We start from the raw sequence: 21,759 nt of genomic DNA on the forward strand, positions 1-21,759 counted from the left end.
TTAACTTTGCCATGTTAACTTATATATTTCATGTAATTTTCAGCGCAAAATTATATAGAGATTTATTACTCTGTTATGTACACTTTCAGAAGCTTTTATAATTGTAGTTTCTGTTTTAAAATAATATGAATTTAGCAAGATTTATAACACTATAGATTAAAATATAGTTCTTTGAACGAATTTACAACTCACTTATTTTAAAATTCTAAAATATTGTAGTTTTTTATATTATTTAAAAAACAAACAAACAATAATTATTTATTGTGCACTACAGAGAAAAGTACAAATAAGAATATCCAATATGCAATAAAAGAGCACAACAAGCGGTCCTATCGCTCAGGGAGCGATCTCTTCCAGACAACCTGGTGGATAAGGAGACGCAGGGCATTTATATAATTAATAGTGTATATTTATAATAAAATATTGTAAATACTTAATAATTTATCAATGGATTAAACCATTTCACATAAACAAGTAATAGACGTTTCGTGGATTAATAGATAAGTCGTTGGCATCTCGCCAAAGCACCACTGTCTTCGTGTAGAGATAAATCCATTAAACTGCAGGAATTTGAACATTGCGATTGAGCTGAACAAAGGTCGCCTTTGTCATTATTTATGTAAAACTTAAAATAGTGATCAAATCCCATTCCTTTTTGTCTCTAGCGAGTAATAATTAAGTAAACGACGAAAAATAGAGTGTTTTAAATTAGCTCTGATATTCTCAATACTTCTAATCATTGTCATGTGGGAATTTATATTTTTAGTATTATGCTATTTTCATCAGCGTTAAAATTTGTATCCCATGTTATTTACATTTTTAATAACAAGCAAGAATCTGGTTTTATTACTAGATCTGTGGGTTTTATATAACTGACTCGATCTGCGTCTATCGCATTAATCATTGACAGATACTACTTTAAGGTTGTTATGCATACTAATGCGGTAATTGACACACGGAAAATTCTATTGATTAAACTAGATTTAAATCAATAATGGTAAACATTCCCAAGAACTTCTTGATTATGTATGGTTCAGAGATCAAGCTTCATTTATTACCGTGCATTTAAATTTCGCATTACCTAATCTTTTTTTTATTTTTAGATTCTAGGACGTAAATTTGTAGACTATAATATATTTCAATCATCACGTCTGAATAAATGAATCGTGTCAGTTTTCAGAACATTAGCACATTTCAGTTATCACGTATTATATTCAAACTAGAAACGTGTTTTAGATTTGCACAAAGACCCTTAAAACAAATGAAACACCACACATCAGAGAGTTCATGTTACACTGGTCGGTACAATCAAAGCGAAGCGGGATGGTATTTAATTTGGCACTCGTGTCGCAAAATGGCTCCATAAAAGTACGAAGCTTCCCACTTCACATGCCATAAGATTAATGCGTCCGTAACTTTATTGTAAAGACAAAACTTCGGCTATAACTCAGGAAGCGATAACCATAAATTGCTTGCCAAAACCAAATCCTTGAGTCAATTTTAAAGTTAGGAGTTTAAGAGGCTTGCACCTGATCTGCGGTGAAATAAATTGTCTAAGTTTACCAACACCGGTGTGTTTGATACAACGACGATTTCAGTAATTCCATTTGTACTTCGCTTAACTTCTTTATTTTTAAATGACCTAGCTATTCAATTTCTTCTTTAAATTTTATAAGTTAGAAAATTGATGATTATATCAGGTACCTCCTTTTTATTCTAGATCCAAATATATGAACGTAAAGTTATAAAAAGTTTATGATCCAATGGTACACGATTTTCAATTCTAATAAATTATTTTCTATACAATCTATGACTCTCCAATCATAATATTGAATGGGTAAATTTTGTGAACATTTTATTTTATAGCTGCGCTACAAAAAATTAAAAATGTAAGGAATTTTCAAGGGAGTTTTAGACGAATACTTTTTAAAACATAAGTGAAACTAGCAAACTATGAATCCCTTATGTGACCAGACTTTTAAAACGAAAATCGTGTTCTCTAGTTTTCAAATGCATGCGACGTAGTCATACAGAAATAAGTTACGAACACAATGCTTTGGCTTTCATCGTATTTCTAGTTTTTGGCGCTATATTTTCCCTTTATTTTGGTGTTTTATTGTCCCGCTCGGTGTACCTTTGATGTTGTAAAGTGGAAGCTTTCTCTAGTATTTTTGGCTGGAATGTAGATGCTTGTTCTGTTGTGGCATGCTATAATGTTTGGGATATAGGTAATGAAATTAAGAAACATAAATATTTGTTGTTGTAAAGTAAATACTTTATCTAAGTACCTATATCTTTTTTGGTGTATATACTCAGTAAGTCCAGATTTATAAAAAAAAACTTCTTTGATATACTAATTAAAATTCGTTTTGTCAAATACTTGTTTTTAGTTTTTTATACTATGAAATTTATTTGTGTTTAGTTTGAATTTTAGAGGGTACAATCCACACAAACTAAATCCATAAAAATATCAAATTTTGTGTCTATCAAGATAAAACTAGTTATTTTTAAGGATCCTTTTAGGCAAAAGGACAAATTCACCCTTTCAAAACGAATTGGGGATTATCGACCCTAGCGTATTAAGCATTCTTTGTAAATTGATAAAATTTCGCGAGTGACGAAATTAAGTCAGGACTTTCATTCAATGCAAATTGAGATACTTAGTTCATGTTGGAATATAATATTATTATAAATATCATTTCTTGGATAAATCTAGTAGGTATTGTGCTATGATTTTCAGATATTTCATCCCCGAGGGGTAATATAGCAAGCTAGTTTAAAATTTTCCCAAATAGCGCAAAATCTATGAATACTGGGATTTACGATTTTGGTAAGTAATAAAAATAAAAGCGCTGGAAAATGCACTTCAATGTCTTCATGCTTATATCTCCAAGGAATCAAATATTTTTTAAGAACATGTCTTTTCCTACGAGTAACTACATAGTTAAAATTGTTACTCCAGTAATTCTAAGTCATTACTTTGAAAGTGATCATTTTATTGCCCACTTTAAACACTTAATGCTATTTAAAGCCTAGTTTTACATCGACATTAGCACATAACTAATATATCTAAGTGCTTGATAATATTCTTGCTCTAACATTTTCTATACTGCAATTTTAAACGATTAAATTTATTGCATTACCAAAAATAAGCTACTGAAAAGCACAATCTAATTATCTAGCTGTATAGGTATAGAAATATGTTCTATTATTAGTTTGAGAAATGATTCATACACTAAGTACACTTCTGAAACAGTTTTTAGGCTTGTATAAAAAATATATTTCGTATGTAACAATACATTTCCCATTTGATTTATTATTTGATCGTACTTCACTTATACCATTGAGAAAATTCTCGAGATCACAACCGATCTAGACTGCAACGATCTTTCTGGGAATAATAAATACTATTTTAGCTGTCTGGAAAGAAAACTCGCACAACAGTACAATATAATCACTACATAGTATAAAACAAAGTCGCTTTCTCTGTCCCTATGTCCCTTTGTATGCTTAAATCTTTAAAACTACGCAACGGATTTAGATGCGGTTTTTTAATAGATAGAGAGATTCAATAGGAAGGTTTAAGTATATAATTTATTAGATGATGAGACAAAGCGGGCGAAGCCGCGGGCGGTATGCTAGTGAGGTATATTTTACACTTAAAATATGTTTAACGCATTCAATATACAATATATTAAGTAAAATAGCATCTATGGTTAGTTACATAATATAATATTTTACACGACTACTTACTACAACATAAATTCAAACTTATAAGTAAGAGCAATACATTATGTAGTGGTTGGTTAACTACAAAACAGGGATTAGGTGTGCTAATTCAATTAGTTAGAGAGCTAAATTGTTGCAGCGTGTTCCAGGAATTCCAGAGGACTTGGGTTCTCTTTAAATTGTAGCTCACGATTTTGCGCTCAAAGAAATCTTGGTAATAAAATTTGTCTAATTGCCTTTCTATAATTAACCGACTTCAAAAAAAGGAGGAGGTTATCAATTCGGCCATTATGTTTTTTTTGTATGTACACCAATTACTCCGAGGTTTCTGAACCGATTTATGTGATTCTTTTTTTGTTCGATGCGGGATGGTGTCGAATTGGTTCCATAAAAATTTTATTTGGATAGGCCCAGTAGTTTTTATTTTATGAGTATTTTTGTCTGTATTTGTAAATGTTGCAAGTGCAAATTTGAAGTCGGTTGTTTTTAACGCAGTTATAACTCAAAACTCAAACTCAAACATTTATTTATTCAATTAGACTTCTTCGAGAAGCACTTTTGAAACGTCAATACATATTTTTATCATTTACCACCGATTCGGAAAGCAGTATCTATGGAGAAGAATCGGCAAGAAACTCCATAGTTGCTCTTTTAAATCATTTCAGTATTACAATTTAATTTTACAAAATATGTAAGTAACCGTACGTATATATTATCATAATATGCCAAAGAACTGTCCTGCGGTTCTCACGCGACAACCCTCCATGGGTTTTTATCTTCCATATATTCCTTAATGCTGTAATAGGCTCTCTGAACTAAGACGTTTTTTACATAATTCTTAAATTTAGCACTACTAAACTCTTTAATACTATGAGGAATTTTGTTGTAAAAAAGTATACCTTGACCCATAAATGAATTTTTAACTTTAGCTAACCGGTAAAATGGCATTTCAATTTTATTTCTGTTCCTTGTGCCATAACAGTGTCTATCTCCTACTCTTGTGTGTAAGTCTGCGTTTTTGTGTACATATAAAATATTATTAAATATATACTGTGATGGTACAGTGAGGATACCAGTATTCTTAAAGAGATCTCTTAGTGAGTCCCTAGCACGTAAATTATATATAGAGCGTATGGCTCTTTTCTGTAATATAAATATAGTTTCAATATCTGCAGCCCTGCCCCATAGAAGAATTCCATAGGACATAATGCTATGAAAGTAGCTAAAATAAACCAATCTAGCCGTGTCTACATCGGTGAGATGCCTTATTCTTCGAACTGCATATGCAGCTGAACTAAGCTTAGCAGCGGTGGCGGCAACATGGGCCCCCCATTGTAACTTCTCATCTAGTGTCAATCCAAGAAAAACAGTAGAATCCACAGGGTATAATACCTCCCCGTTTAAAATAATATCCCTTTTTACCTTTTTTACATTTGGAAGGATAAATTCTACACAATTTGTTTTTTTTTGCATTTAATAATAAATTATTAGCAGTGAACCAATTGGATATGCGTAAAAGAGCAGAGTTTACTTCGTCAACGTTTGAGTCATGTCTATCCACATTAAATATTAATGAGGTATCATCTGCAAACAGTACTATTTCACACATATCCTGCAAATAACTTGTTAACTTAGTTATTTTTATTTAGTTTAAAATATTTTTAGTATGTTTTATAAAATATAATTTAATTATTTTTAGTAAAACTTTAAATTTGCTCTCCTATAGACTCTTTCCATTTTATTCTTGTATAAAAGCTGGAGCTTTAATGTTATTTTATAAACTTAGATAAAGCTCTTAAATCGTTTTGATAATAATACAATCGCATTTAAACAAATGCATTTGTTATCAAAGTTCTTGACCTGTGTACGTCAAATGCAATGCTTTGGCCTTCCCTTCAAGTACCATTCTTGCCAATGACTGAAGTTTGCGTAAAGCACTTAACACAATTAATCGCTATCTGAATTCTTCGTCTGAATCATTTTCAAGTTAAGATTGATAAGTAGAAGCTTCCGTGTTTTTTTCATGTACTTTTTTTTACATTGCAAGATTTTAATAACGGCCCAGAAAAAAAATACGGAGATTATTAAGGATGCAACAAACTAAAAATAAGAGAGATAGAGATAAATTATTGTACTTAAAGAAAAGTTTATAACATATTTTGGTCTGCATATATTTTCCCAGTCTCGGTATCTATTTTCTATAACGTAAGCTAATAAGTAAATTAAGATAAAGGAGAAAGCCTTCATTCCACACGATCTACACATTGATTCTGTAACCGATCTCCAATCTTCGTAGAAATCCTATAAGCCTCTTTCGATTGGTATCGAAAGTATATTAATTATAACAACAGATTTTTGATTGAATGTTTCTTAGAGATTACTCTTTATAGAACAGCAGTTCTTTAGTATTTACGATTTTTTTGGAATCAGAAGGAATGGTATAAAATGTTATATTTTTGTAATTTCTTGGAATAGGTATATCAATCAAAGTAAAAAAAAAAGTATTGGACGATCACTTTGTAAAAAAAAATACTTATTTTTGTTTGTTTATCCTATGAAAAAATATTTTTTATTTTCTACCTGAAATGATTGGCTGGGTTGATTTTGATGCCACATTTACTGTTAAAAAATCTAATGTTAGTTAAAAAACCTAAGTTTATTTGAAAGAAGGAGAGAAGTTTCTAATTCTCAAATATTCTTTAGAAGAAAATTGGACGAAATCGCTTACGAAGGACGTTTTATTCAAGAGCCGATATGAATTTATTACATTGACAATTATTTCTCTTTTTTCTGTCTAAAAGACTTCGTAATAAAAATAAATCTCTGCATCAGAATTTTAGCGATGCCTTGCAATAGTTTATTGGACTTTCATCTTATTAATAACAAAATGAACTCCCACTCCAAATAAATAATATTATTGTTTTATAATAATAATTTAATCGAGCTTGACCCATATTTGACGTAATAAAGTAGGTAAGTACTTTGTTTATAATAGAAATTAGATTACACAACCCTTGACTTAGATTATAAGCAAAATAATTATGCGATAATTAATTACGACAAAATTTTATCGCAATTATAAGTTAATTTAATTTTATATTTTTAAAAACTACAAGTAGGTACTTTGATTCACTGGTGATAAAGTGACCTTAAGTAATAATATACCTGCTCTAGAAGATTGCCAGAGAGCAGTCAAAAGTTAATAGCTTCTCAGAAATGTAATTACCAAATCATCCATACGTATAAATAGACTGGAAAAACGCTTGTTATATCTAGATTTATTAAAACACTGTAAGATCTATATTCATAGCCACCTTCATCATTTGTCATAAAATATTTGCTTTTCTGGGTGGAATTTTGCGATACTGAAAACCCTACTCAGAAAAATCGCTTATTATGCAGGTATCAATCCAGTAGGACCCCAATTTTTTACCTTTTTCCTTCGGAACGAAATGGCCGACAAATCCCCTAAGCATCGTGAGGGTTTCAGGGTTTATAAATAACGATGTTTGATAAACTTAATTTATTTTGGGAACTTGAGATAAGGATCATTTTTTTCCTTGGAACTTTATTGAGATAAGAAGGCTTTGTTATATTTTGAATTAAATATAGAGCCTGGACCAATAACGACACACCAAGGTTATGCAATAGGTATGTACCTACGTATTGCATAATTGCTACTTTGAATTTTATCACACCATTTACGGAAGAAGAACTTAATAACTTTCATTCAAAATTTTTTAGACGATTTAATCAGCAATTGTCTCCTTATGAAAACACTCATTTTTTCGTCAAACAAGATTTGAAGTTCGTCTAGAAATTAATTACCTATTAAGATGTATCGCAGACAACCATTCAATGTTGTTAAAACCAAAACGTTTTAATTTTAGGTATGAATTTCAGCAACGCTTTTAAATTCTCATAACGTTCCTAGTAAAAGTGTTCACCAACATAACAATATCACCGACACATCCAGCAAAACTATAAAAGAACGAATAAAATGGAAACATAACAATAAACACGCCAAGTTCGACTACAAGGTGATATTGGAGGTTCTGTATGATTTTTTAGTACTACAAATTATATTCTGCTGTAAACAGCAGAACTGTTAAAACAGTGACAAATACTTAATACTAGTTACTAGTTACGACTTTGCATGTTTTACTGAAAGGATTTGGGTGTTTTTTTTTATAAAAAGGCGAGTTGGCAATGTTGGCAATTTTTCTTTCAAACGTATGAAATTGATAAAGATAAAAATACGGGAAACAGGTACTGAATTAAAATTATTTTTATATAGGTACAAGTGTATCACAAAGAAAATTTTTTTTTTTTCGAAATTATTTTTGCAAAAAGTCGCTAAAATTTGTATCTAAAAACAAGTAGGGTAGGGACCTTCCCTGATAACAATTATCTGCCCACTGTATTCGTAAAACTAAAAGCCTACGTTTCCTTTATAGAGAGACTTTCATTACTTAGAGCCTCATCAAGGGGCTTTTAACATTTAACTACGGATCGCTTTTAGCTAGAATACAACTGAAGCCAAACCATTGTTCCCGTAACTTATTTTTATACCCGCATCCATTCGGGAACTGTATATGAAATGATGGAAAATACAAGCTTTGTTTTAAAGTGATAATGAACGATTTATACGACAATAGAGTTACAAAGCGTTAGAAGGTTTAGATCCATTAATGTAATGGGACTTGGATATTATAGAAAAAAAAATTGGTTGTCTGTAAAGTCGGTTTACTGACGCCAGTTGAACGTGACAACGATTGTGCTTCTTTGTCGCTCGTTCCGCGCTCTCGCTTGCACTTCAAGCCTTACACGGAACGCTTCAGAGCGAGGTAACGCCGCATGAGTCATGTTTTTTCGTGCGTGCAGCCGGCTCTATCGAATTATAAGACGCTGTTCAGAACGTTTCCTTTTATAATACCTATACTTTTTACGTAGGTATGTTACAGTTTCCCCGAAACAGAATCAATAATGCGGATCTGTTGGAGTAAAAATTGACATAAACAAAAAAAAAATATGTAGATTGGTTTTACTCTCGTGCATTATTATCCACGGTAATGTATTATTTAATAACTAGCTAATCAAATTTTATAAAAGACAGAACAATAATATCTACAGACTAAACCTGCTAAAGTTTATTGTTAAAGTTCCATGAATGAAGTTTCCAGTTAGGATGATGTAACATTTAAATCCGTTACGTAAACTATGAAGTGTATTAAGCTCGCTAAGACTCTATTGAAAACTAAAAGCAACCCATACCGTAAATTTTAACGAATATCCAAGATTCGAGAAGAGTAAGAGAAGAGTAAGATCGTAATTCGAAACTTTAACTAGTTCATCTATTGTCACAACGCTATACAATTTACTTATTATAATGGTAATATGTAATTTTACAATCATTAGATCTATATTATCTGTATTTCGTATAGGTAATCTATATCTATACTAAAATTTATAAAGCTGAAGAGTTTGTTTGTTTGAACGCGCTAATCTCAAGAACTACTGGTCCGATTTGAAAAAAAAATTGGTTGTCTGTAAATTCGGTTTACTGACGATAGTTGAACGTGACAACGATTGTGCTTCTTTGTCGCTTGTTCCGCGCTCTCGCTTGCACTTCAAGCCTTACATGGAACGCCTCAGAGTGAGGTAACGCCGCATGAGTCATGTTTTTTCGTGCGTGCGGCCGGCTCTATCGAATTATAAGACGTTGTCACGTCAAAAGGAAGGCTACATAATATCATCACGCTAAAACCAACAGGAGCGGAGCCATGCGGGTGAAACAGCGGAACGCAGCTAGTACGGAATACAAGCCATAATCACGTGCTAGCTGCAATAAAATTGAGGACATTGCACATACAGTGAAAACCAAATGTAATAGAATTAGCAATCGACACCGAGCCAACTCACAAACTTCCGTGGTAGAACTTCAAATAGGTATTCGTTGCAACTGCAGTTCTCTTACACGTCTCTTAAAAGTTTAAATCTGACTCTGCAAGTATTTGGCTTTGGCAAACAATTTACCGCCTTCGAGTCGTGGTAAAGTTTTGTCTGTTTAAAGTAACGATGGTGCTAATTTTAGTGTTCTGGGATGACACATTTAAAGGAATTTTGTTGTTAAGTTAGTAGGTGATATTAAGATATTCTTTTCAAAATATACTTAAATTATTACCATATTATATTATGTCGTATCAAATGCCTATAATTTAGTTTTTGATTCTGATTGAACTGAGTATTTTCATATTTTAGTAACGTAGTTTTACACATGGGTAGTGGAAAACACCCTGTTGTCGGGTTTAACAGTTGGTTCTTTCGTATTTTACGATTATAATATTACTACACACCTTCTTCTAGTGTGGCATGATTTACCTAATTGGGTTCTTATTTAAATTTTGCTTACAAATTTTCTATAGAAAAAGAAGAACATTTCAAGCAACTTTTACATTCATAATTATAACGTGACAGATTAATAGATTGTCATATAAACATATTGCACCACTTTTCATGTCAAGATGTGCAATGGAAAAATTAATAGTATATCTTAAGTCCAATAACAGCAATCTTTTAGTTCCTGGCTATTTGCCCTCAAATATAATGGAATTACCAATGAAGTAAAACAGCAGATGTCTTTGGCACGTTGCCAGAAAAATATCATTGAAAAATATCATTTTATCCATTTATGTACACGTCTGTTGCTTGAGCATGAAAATAATATATCCTTTAAAAATAGTTTGCACTTTACGTCAATCTTAATAATGGTGAAGAAAAAAATTTAGGGGTTACAGTTTTCATATTGCAAACCTATTGTGGAATCAATCTGAATTATCTGCCCTGCAAAGATAGAATCTATACTAATATTATAAAGCTGAAGAGATTATTTTGGAACTATTGGTCCGATTTGAAAAATTCTTTCGGTGTTCGATAGCCTATTCATCGAGGAAGGCTTATGAGCCTTCCTCGATAGCATACTATATGTAGGTATATCATCAAGCTAAGACCAACAGGAGCAGAGCCACGCGGGTGAAACCGCGGAGCGCAGCTAGTATTTTAATAATTGGTTAGAAAAAAGTAAAGATGTAGAGCAATAGCAACCTTTTATATTCTATACCAGCGTGGTAATAAATCTACAACACATTTTAACATGTAAAACTATAAGTAATAGTGAAAAACGATGATGCTTAAGCCTAGCTAGAAAGGAATTTTAAATAATCCTACTATCCTACTAATATTATAAATGCGAAAGTTTGTATGGATGTATGGATGTATGGATGTTTGTTACTTTTTCACGTAAAAACTTCTGAACCGATTACAATGAAATTTAGCACACATATAGAGGGTAACTTGGATTAACACATAGGATAGTTTTTATCCCGGAAATCCCACGGGAACGGGAACTATGCGGGTTTTCCTTTGCAAACGCGGGCGAAGCCGCGGGCGGAAATCTAGTATTGTAATATATTAAATAACGCCTTACAAAGTGTAACATCGATTGATCTCAAACGTACACGATCACAGTTACTTGAAGTGCAAATGGAAGTTAATGCCCCACGCATACTTATAAGTTAAATTGCCTGTTCAAGAGATGCTAGCGAGAATTCCAATAAGCATTTATCGCGACAATTTCTTTAGAATATGTGTGAGATATTAAGGTCGTGTTAAATGATATTTATCGCCATTGTTCAGCAGAGATATTAAACCAAAGGAAACTGAAAAGTTAAGGACAATTAACATACTATTTCGTGCAATACGTGCTATGTTATATTCCTAAAACTTGGAGAATATTATGATCATGTAAGAACTTCAGTTAGACAAGTATTCTGGGAAGAATTATATTGTTACGTAATCGGGATACATTACCTAATAAGGATGCGGTACGGTGCTATTTGGTATCGTATTTAATAAATATTTCTTTGAATAATTTTGCCTCTCAATCTGTTGTTACAATGCCGATCTTCTCTTTCACACTACTTATGTATACTATAATACTTTCCTGATGTTTGATGTTCCCACTTGGCCACTTATGATAATGAAATGTCTTTTTCAACATACTTTTTGTTTTTAATTCCAATATACTTTTAATATATTTTATTTAATTATTCTGCAACTTTCTCTTTACTCGTGATGCAATAAATAACACACATTTCAGCACATTCAGCAATTAACGCCCTCATCGATCAAAAACAAAAGGCAACTTCGCAATTCTGTTTAATCGGAAACTTCTATTTGTTGTTTCCTTTGACCATTTTCATCTTTGTATAATTGATTTACAACTCTCGGATCGGGTAATTTCATTCGCTTTTTGCTTTTTACCGTTTAAAATTTCATTAAGCTTTTATTGGGAGAAGGCGTTATAGAAAACTATATAGTATATACCTATGCTAATAAAGACTCTGAATTGCTTTATAGGAGAATTTAAAATGCAATCAATCATATTGAATATTTTTAATACTAATAACATAAAGTCAATTCCCTGTATTAAAATGCAATCAATCATAATATTGAATATTTTTAATACTAATAACATAAAGTCAGTTAGTTCCCTGTAGGTATATGAGAGTGCTCAAAAAATATTTAACTTGTCTTCGGAAAATCATGAAAAAAATTATTATTATTATATCTGATAGAAAATTGATTCATCTCCTTTTACTTTGTAATCACAATTCTTAAGTAATCTGAATATACTTATCTACTCCCGAAATTATTGACTTTAGAAAACTTACGGAACGCTAAGCCGATTTTCAATAACACCATTAGAAAGTTACGTGATAAAATTATAGCTTATAAAAGTTCCTGACACTCAATCTACTTTGAGAATGATTTATTATATTTCCTCGTATCGACCGGTATGTAATAGATTTATGCTAAGCGCTCCGTAATGCCTTTAGGTGAATGTCACAGGATAGGTATTTCTTGTAGCCTTTCAGATAGTTTAAAACGACATTTTCATCGTTCTAATATACTTTTTCTAACCCTTGAGCAATCGACTGCAGCCCATATATATTATGTCCCCATTGCTGGGACGCGGGCCTCCCATAAGTGATTAGGGCGTAATCCACCACGCTGGCCAAGTGTGGTTTGGGAGTAATTGGGAGTTTTCACATGTCGTCGAACTTTTTGATTCTTCGACATGCCGGTTTTCTGACGATGTTTTCGTTGACGGTTTCGAGCAGTGGTGGTAACCTTTTTGAAAAAATACAATAAAGCATACATGACATTTTTGACCCTGTCTCTACCAAAATTTGACCCTCGGCGTTTTTCGTTATTTCAAGATTTATTTTTTTCCCAGGCATTATCTATAATATATTATATTTGAATATACCTACTCATTTTAAAGTGAAAGGTTTGAATAATTTCTATGCTCATTTGCCGAGCAAGTTGTAAAGGTAAAGCCTTATAAGAAGCCGAGACTGAGAAGTTTAAAATTAACCACAGCCTGGTTTTCTCCCTGTAAGCAAGAATTTATATACCTACTTCCTGTATTATCTGATTAAATTACAAAATGTCTAAAATTAAACATCTGACTTTATGTTTGTAAACATTTATTATAATTATTATTGTTAGCAACTTATAAATAGCAAAAGTCCTGTTTATAGGAACGAGGGTAGTTCGAATTAAAAATTCAACAAGCATTTACTTAATTATTTTCTTTCGGAGCAGCTCCCTACTAATATTTTAAATGAGAAAGTTTGTGAGGAAGGATGTATGTGTCTGTAAGTTTGTTTGTTACTATTTCACGCAAATACTACTGAACCGATCACAATGAAATTTAGCACCCATATTGAGGGTAACTTGGATTAACATATAGGATAGGTTTTATCCCGGAAATCTCACGAGAACGGGACCTGCGGGTTTTTCTTTGAAAACGCGGGCGAGCCGCGGGCGAAATGCTAGTGTTTATACTAAAAGAAAGGCATGTAGAGATCATCAATATAAACGAAATTATAAGTTATATTATGAAATATCTTAATTTCTGTATGAGAATAACTTTGATGATATAAATTTAGAAGTCGTAAGGAAATTCCCATTTAAAAAAGACTAACTTGATAAAGCATTGCTCACTTATTATAATACACTTCAATAACTGTATGATAAAATGTAAATATTTTTCATAACTTTTTGTAGCAGCAACGAAGCACCAATGTGGTACCAAGGTACCAAGTACGAAGGTTCTTAAGATTTTATAAACATTTGAAGTAGACAACATGTCATAGAGCCGTTCATGCTGGCAATTACATTAAAAAAGGAATACTATAAAAAGTTATTAAATAAGCCTACAACTTGCCTACAACCAACAATTATTACTAAATCTTGAATTAAGGCTCTTATTGACTTTTTTTATGTGATTAGTGTATAAAATAACGCTAAATTATGTACGTTTGATTAAGTACAATTAAATGTACTCCGACACAAAAATTCCTATATAATAATAAAAATAAAAGCTCAAGAAGAAAATCATATTTTAAGGATTCTCGTTCACTGAATCAGCTAATTGTTATTTAATTACCTGCGCCTTGAAAATATAACTGAGAGGGTTCCCAAGGGGTTTACTTAATTACACAGCTTTTCTTTATCAAGGGCCATTAGTCACAAAGTCAAATTAAAATTGCAGAAATATTACAAAAAAATGTTGTAATAACTCATAAACAGCAATTAATTATAACAAAATTCTGATCTTCTATAATATAAACAGAGTGATTGGGTTTCGTAATAATAAACAATGGATTCGTTTCGCTTTTGCTTGGAAGTCGTGACTTTGTTTGTGTCGCAAATTTAACTAAGCCTAAATAATAAACAATAAAATTAAAAAAACAATTCGTAAAATAACGCTTTAATATATTATCCATATCCGCATGGAGTACGCACGCATTCAAACTATCTAGTTATCAACCCATTGAATAATCAAATACTTAAATGTTAACGTTCATCTAACACCCACATGAGATAAAATAGTTACAATAAATTTACATATTAATTAAACACATAGCTATAGAATGGACCAGTATATGCTATCCAGATAGATAGCTGATAAGTGACGTCTTTAATAAATATCTGGCGCTAATTACATAATTTGTTTAAAGTTCACATCGGGTTATAGCGGACGTGCCATAGCGCGGATTTGTGATAAAAATTATTTCGTGTATACAAATATGAAGAGTAAGTTTTATAATCCAATTAAGATTTAAGATTTATTTAAATAAGGATCTTTGATTAATAATGTAAACTAGTTTGTGATTCTGATTCCGATTTAATTGTTATTTATTCAAAGCTTGACTTATTTTTAAAACACTTTTATTCATCAACATGACCAGTTGGACGCTAAATAATATTATTATTTTACATTCCAATATATATTATTATCTTATGATACTCGCATATAGCATACTCGCTTTCCGCGTATTCTGGCGATTACAGGCGTATTCTGGTATGAAAATCTCTCTACTATCCCATGTCCTTTAGGTTTCACGCTATTTAGGTATCAATTTTCATCCAAATTTGTTCAGTGGCTGAGGCGTGAAGAAGAGACAGACTGACGGATAGAGTTACTTTTACATTTATAATATAAGGTTTATTAATATAAATTACGTTACAGAGATTACTTTCTTCAAACATATGAACAATTACTTTCTTCAACATATTCTTCATGTAAAGGTATTTCACAAAACAAAAAAAAAAATAGTTCTTTAGTTAAAATGGGAAGTTAGCCGTTATGACAACAAATAGTTAAAAAACATACCGGCCGAATTGATAACCTCCTCCTTTTTTTTGAAGTCGGTAAAAACAGAATAAAATAAATACATTCCTCTAAATCTATTGTGAAGGGAGCTTCCATACGCGAATTTTATGGCTCGATTTTGATAACAGTTCGTTGACTTATGACGCTAGTCTAGTCACATACTGTACTTAGTAGGGACTACACGCGCATGCCATGCGGAATTTCCGTCACCCTAGACGGTAATTCCGCATGGCATGCGCGTGGTGTCATGCATGAATGATCATTTTGTTAAATAATTGAAATGATTGACACGCAAACTGGCTGCTGAGTGATGAAGCTTTCTACTGACTACCTGTCCTGTAAGTTAGACTGATCGTCTTGACTCGTTCGACTCGTTACTTATGATGTTAGCTATCTTGTCCTGTGAGGTTGCTGGTGTTTTACAAGTAACCCTGTATATTCGCTTTAAAATAATTAAAGAATAAATATAAATATGTAAAATTTCAACTCTATCACGATTCATGAGACAGATGGAAGGATGGACGGAAAAATAGACAAACAGACAGCAAAGTCACAGTAATATGGTCCCGTTTTTACTTTTTGGGTAGGGAACCCTAAAAAAATGCAGAATTTCTTGTAGACAAGAAGCGATTACAACAAGGCTGAATAAGAAAATATTATATTTATAAATAAAACAAATATAAACTCATCGGGTACACAGAGGACATTTATTTGCTTATTGTAAATCAGAGATGCACATGCAACTTTGATTTATCTTTGCACCATTATTAATCGCCATGTTTAATTGAGATTACAACAAGGCTGGATAAGAAAATATATTTACTTATAAATAAAACAAGTATAAACTCATCGGGTACACAGAGGACATTTATTTGTTTAAGATGATAAAAATACATAAATAAAAACATTATTGTTTGTAATGGTTTATGTTAATTTCGATTGATTTATTGCACATGTTTCACGTGTTTATATTTATAAAATAAAAAGGGGGATGTACATTGTGCAACAAAAGCAATATCTCTTATGAATAACCTACATCAGTTTCAATTCTAATAGATCATTTCTTTCTAACAGCTAAGGTCGGTGGATAATTTATTTTAATATTTCTGTCAAAGGCCTAAGTTACTCGGTAGGTAATGAATCAATGATGTAGGTTTGCATTCACAACAAACAAAACACATCCTCCTTCTATGTAATATAAGTTCAAACTTCTACCAGGTACGGTAGTAGATACGCCTGGTCATGAAAACTGCATAGAATTCAAATACCTTCCAATACAAATAATTTTCGGTGCAACAGGGCGTAAATCGATAGCATTGGCCCAATAAATGGTCGTCGATGATTGCCGCTATTACGTTAGGTACTTATATTTAGGATCTCTACATAATCGTGATTCCCTCTATTCACCCAACGCTGCTGATATATATTTCGTCCCAAATTTGTATATAAGCATTTTTTTTTTTCAGCATTAAAAAGTTATTCTATTGATGGTAGAACGTTAAAACTTGTATTTGATAGCGGATTATCAATAAATTTCGAAGATTGTTGGCTTCGGGATCACTGCAGGTTATTTTATTTATTTTTTTTTTCTTTCTATAATATGGTACGAATTCAAGTTGAATAGTTTGTTACTTATGATTCCATTTAGTTATCTAAATTGACTGAAATGACTTTCCTACAAGGAGAAGAAAGATCAGACTCCGTCATCATGATAAATTATCATCAAAATAAATATAACAACGGAGAAAATTAACTTAAAATATTTGAAGAGAAGTGATACATTTATCTTCTGAATCACGGAAAATAATAAAACATTAAATTCATTTCAGGTGCAAATCATGTTTCCACATAGACACCAATCAAAGAGCTAAACATCTTTTGGAAATACCTGACGTTACTTTTGTTAAAGCTACAATTACAGCTGATACAATACTTTCGGTTCAATGTATGTAGAACACGCTATATACTATATTATTGCTTTGCATTGTCATTTGAAGCAAAAAAGCAGAACTCAAAGCCTTACAATACAATGAAAACCTTTATAGCCTAGTTTTGATTATGTTTACTTTTTCTATCCAACATCATAATAATATATCAGATGCTATCAAAAATCTTTTAACAATTAGCGCAATAAATGTTGTTTCTTTACGTAAATTACATAGAACTTCAAAACAAATGAACAGGTATTTTAATCTTTTGCTATACTTTAATTTTATTAAATACTTGGTTTTAGGGAGTGATGGCCATGAATCGAGCTATAAGACTGATTTCTTAGTACAATTTGACTATAAAACGTGGTGTAATAAAAGAAAATCTGCACCAAAACTATGGCGAGGTCCTGAAGTCGCCACAAGAGTTGCCAGGGTTTCAGCCGATGAATTCATTAATAGTACTGATGGAGCCAAATTGGTATTTCAGTCGTTGCTCGATTATGGAGTTGCTTTGATTGAACAAGTAAGGAAATTTGACATTCATATTATTTCTGTTAATATTCCTATTATTTATTCCACCGGGGAATTATTGATGAAGTTTATGACGTCCAAATATTAGTCAATATTTTCATAATTCATAAAACAATGTGATCCTATGAATTTGTGGATTTTAAAAAGGCAATTTTCTGATATAATGCCCAAAATGTATTACATTTCCAGGTAGAGCCAACGCCAGAAGCAACAGAAGCAGTCGGCAAAGCACTGGGAGGAGTGCAGCACACTTTTTTCGGTGGTATGTGGAGTGTCAGCACAAACGCAGAGCATGCTGACACAGCATATTCCAACATCACTTTGAAAGAGCATACTGACAACACGTACTTCACGGAACCTGCTGGGTGAGAATCTGAAGAAAATATTACGAAATGACTGTCATTTTTGTTCTGGGTCTTTATGAAAGGTCGCGCTTGAAACGTTATTACTTCTAATGTATAGTAATAGAGAGTAAAACATAATAGTTTCAAGGAAATTATAAATTAGGTTAGCTCAGCGAATTGCTACAAGAAAATTGTTTGTTATATTTATTAAAAATTTCTTTATAGCGAATTTGTTTAAGTAGTTTAAATGCATTTTTAAAAACCTTAATAGAGGTTTTCAGCATTATAAATCCGTATAATAGTAATTTTAGTTAGTCCACTTTAAACTCAATGTTTCACCAAGTAAGGTGATTAGATATAGACCTTATTTCTTAAGTCGGAGAGGTCATTTTAAAACTGCTTTGCTGGCTGTGACTAAATCTTGTTTAGCAATTCGTTGAGTGGTTTCCTTGGCCGTAAAGTACGGTTGGACGGAAGTAATGTAGCCCCGACTCTGAGGTCCGAATGGCGCCCTTAACTTTTCACGCTACAAAAATTACAACAATCCTGGTTTTTGTCTTCCAGAACTCTTTGTGTTCCATTTAAAAATATTACAATTGGAGTGATATTATAACGGTATTGTAATACGTAAATGATAAGAATGCTCAGTTGTGTTGATTAAAATGAGTAAGACGCGCACTAATAGAATATCCAGACAAAGTCGATCATATTATTATTAATTTTATTTAACCTTGTGCCTCGTGAAACCTAATCTGAATTTTACGTAAACTTTTCGATACGATGATGAATAAAATTAGAATTTTATGGTATTTAGATTTATCCTAAGATTAAATTTAATATACATCCACGGCCCTCAGCTAACCTTTCAGCATTTATTCCCTCCGGCTTTTAGGTTAAAACCTTTAGCACTGAACCGTGAAAATGAATGATATTAGATTTTTGCTCGCTTATTAGACTTTAATGAAATTGGTTTGAGCCGGAGTTAATACCGTATCGGTGTTGATAGCCCTATAAAAGAAGCCTTATCCCGATTAAGGTAGAAAGGAAAATGCTACAGAATAAACGGTTAAGACCTCAGAAAACTCTTCATTGTGTATATTTAATAATGTAATATTTATGTTGTAATAGCGTCCATTCTATTGCAAATAATTTTCAGAACAGGCGCCTTAGAAAACGATAATTAAAGCGAACATAGTCTCAAATTCTGCTTCTAGAATTTTCCAAGGATGTAGACGTAGCTTCTGGTTTTAGTTTACAAATGTTCCACTGCACCGAGCACTCAAATGGGACAGGAGGTGAAAGTGTCTTTATGGATGGATTCTATGCGGCGACTAAATTGAAAGAAGAGCATCCTGAGGACTTTGAGTTTTTAACCAAGTTTGAAGTGGAAGCAGAGTATATAGAAGAAGGCCATTTCCATAAATGTTCCGCGCCAGTTATACAACTTGATAGGTTCAATGATATCAAGCAAATAAGGTAAGAAGTATTTGCTATAAATTTTCTACTGGCGACCAATTAAATCACAACATCTACTACGCTATATTTCTTAATACTGGGCTTAAATAATTGACGATCCAGTAATTGTAGAAATGAAATGGAAAGCACAGCAATCGACATCACTAAATGATTAACTTATTCTGATATGTTTTAGTGCTTCTCGTTTCAAATGTGAAAAAAGTATAATACAATTTTATTCAGTACCTAGTGGCCTAACTTCTAAGACTCTACAAGATGACTGCATCTAGTAGCACTTTAAAAGTTACAGTACTTGAGCACTCTTATACTCAGGCCACTCTTTTAAGAGTTTTCATTTGTGCTTGATAAATTGTAGCATTCTTAAATTGAGGCCCGATATTATATAAATATAAGAAAATTGCAATATTTCAAATTATATGTTTTAAAAATTTGTGATCCACACTCAAATTTGAAAAATGCTTCATTACTTTTTTTTAAATATTGCCTTTGATTTTACTACATTATGATTATGATATGATAGCTTTGAGTGCAAGATACATTGTTCCAACAAAACTATATAATTTTAAAATTTAACAATATTTCTTTCAGATTTAATTCCTACGATCGATCCCCAATGGCGTTTGCAAATGCTGAAGAATGCAGAGCGTATTATCGATCTTTACGAAACCTTGCGAAGTATTTTGAAGACAGCAAAAATCAATGGCACATAAAATTGAAACCCGGTAATTTATTGTATATTATTTCCTTTACAGCAGATGAGCGTCGGAAGTTGTCTAATTATTTTCGACAAATTATCTATTATATCCTTGAAATCTTCCTCACCTTCTACAGTTATACTTCACGTTATACATATTACAATTAAAATTTCATGAAATGTTGGATAATTGTATATAAAAAATCAGCATTTTACTTAATACAAATAAAACTGTCTACTATGATACATTTTACCAACACCATACTTGGAAGGAAGGCTAATAAATAAATAAATAAATAAATAAATTCGCAAAGGGTATGTAAATCCCGAACGTATGAATTAATATAGATTATATATTTTTAAATTTATTTTTAAAGTACTTTTTCCAGGTTTTATATGTGTGTTTGACAACTTCAGAGTGCTACACGGAAGGGCTGGGTTCACAGGAAAACGGGTGCTTTGGGGTTGTTACGTATCACGTGCTGACTGGTTGAACAGAGCTCGCACTTTGGGCCTTATTCCTTGATCGATAAAGCTTATTTTGCTTAAATTCTATATTATCTTGTTTGTGAAATGCTTAATAAAAAGTAAGAATAAATTAAAAATGGTTTGTTTTCTTTATCCTAATGCTACACGAGTAATATGAATATTCAATGAAACCTCAAATTTATCCCTAACAATCTGTTATCCTAACATGATTGTTCCATTAGAATAGACGTCTCTCCGCTAATTTATGCCTTATTTTAACATAAGAGGAACTCGGAACATTGTGGCATTACGAATTATTTAATCCTATGTATGATACATGGGTCTATTTTATATGTATATATAAATTATTTCCGTTTCAATTTGTTACATAATTTAACTCATTCCTATTATTCACAAATGAGTATCTAAATTATTAAACCTTATGCTACTCTACCAGACGAAGTTTTTTTACCATTGTTCATTAGAAACAGAATCCTTATCTTATATGAATTGTATATCTAATATTGTTTCAACTATCACACAATTTTACTAAAGGTTCCATAAAATGAATATCTGAATCTTTCTAAAATCTACTGTTTATAATATGTAACAACGTCGTATGTTACACCGTACACGTGATATGCACGGTACAGCCTTCCTGTGATATATTAATGTGGCCTTTAAATTATTCAAATAATTCGACAGCTGTCCGTTTTAACTGTGCGGTCAATTTCAATCTGCTGTGGCGACCCGTGTTGACTGACAATGAAATTGATATTGGGTCTTTCGTGTGCCTACATCGTAATAAATGATGCGGCATTTTATACTTGATTTAGGGTA

At 31.9% G+C, this 21,759-nt stretch overlaps 1 protein-coding gene across 2 annotated transcripts; it reads left to right on the plus strand.

The window, feature by feature from the left end:
* Positions 1 to 14,789: 14,789 nt before the first annotated feature.
* LOC123691714 (trimethyllysine dioxygenase, mitochondrial-like) lies at positions 14,790 to 21,056 on the plus strand. Of its 2 annotated transcripts, none has more exons than XM_045636244.1 (8): positions 14,790 to 14,895; positions 16,942 to 17,041; positions 17,305 to 17,420; positions 17,709 to 17,929; positions 18,127 to 18,302; positions 19,533 to 19,757; positions 20,346 to 20,479; positions 20,841 to 21,056. In XM_045636244.1, the coding sequence occupies exons 1-8, from the start codon at positions 14,889 to 14,891 to the stop codon at positions 20,975 to 20,977; spliced, it is 1,116 nt and encodes a 371-aa protein (XP_045492200.1). In that variant the 5' UTR covers positions 14,790 to 14,888; the 3' UTR covers positions 20,978 to 21,056. The 2 variants fall into 2 exon arrangements, with proteins under 2 accessions (XP_045492200.1, XP_045492199.1); XM_045636243.1 differs by lacking the exon at positions 14,790 to 14,895 and adding an exon at positions 15,645 to 15,813.
* The last annotated feature ends 703 nt before the right edge of the window (positions 21,057 to 21,759 follow it).

Source organism: Colias croceus, chromosome 5 (genome assembly GCF_905220415.1).
Source record: "Colias croceus chromosome 5, ilColCroc2.1".
In the NCBI taxonomy this organism is placed as follows: Eukaryota; Metazoa; Arthropoda; class Insecta; order Lepidoptera; family Pieridae; genus Colias; species Colias croceus.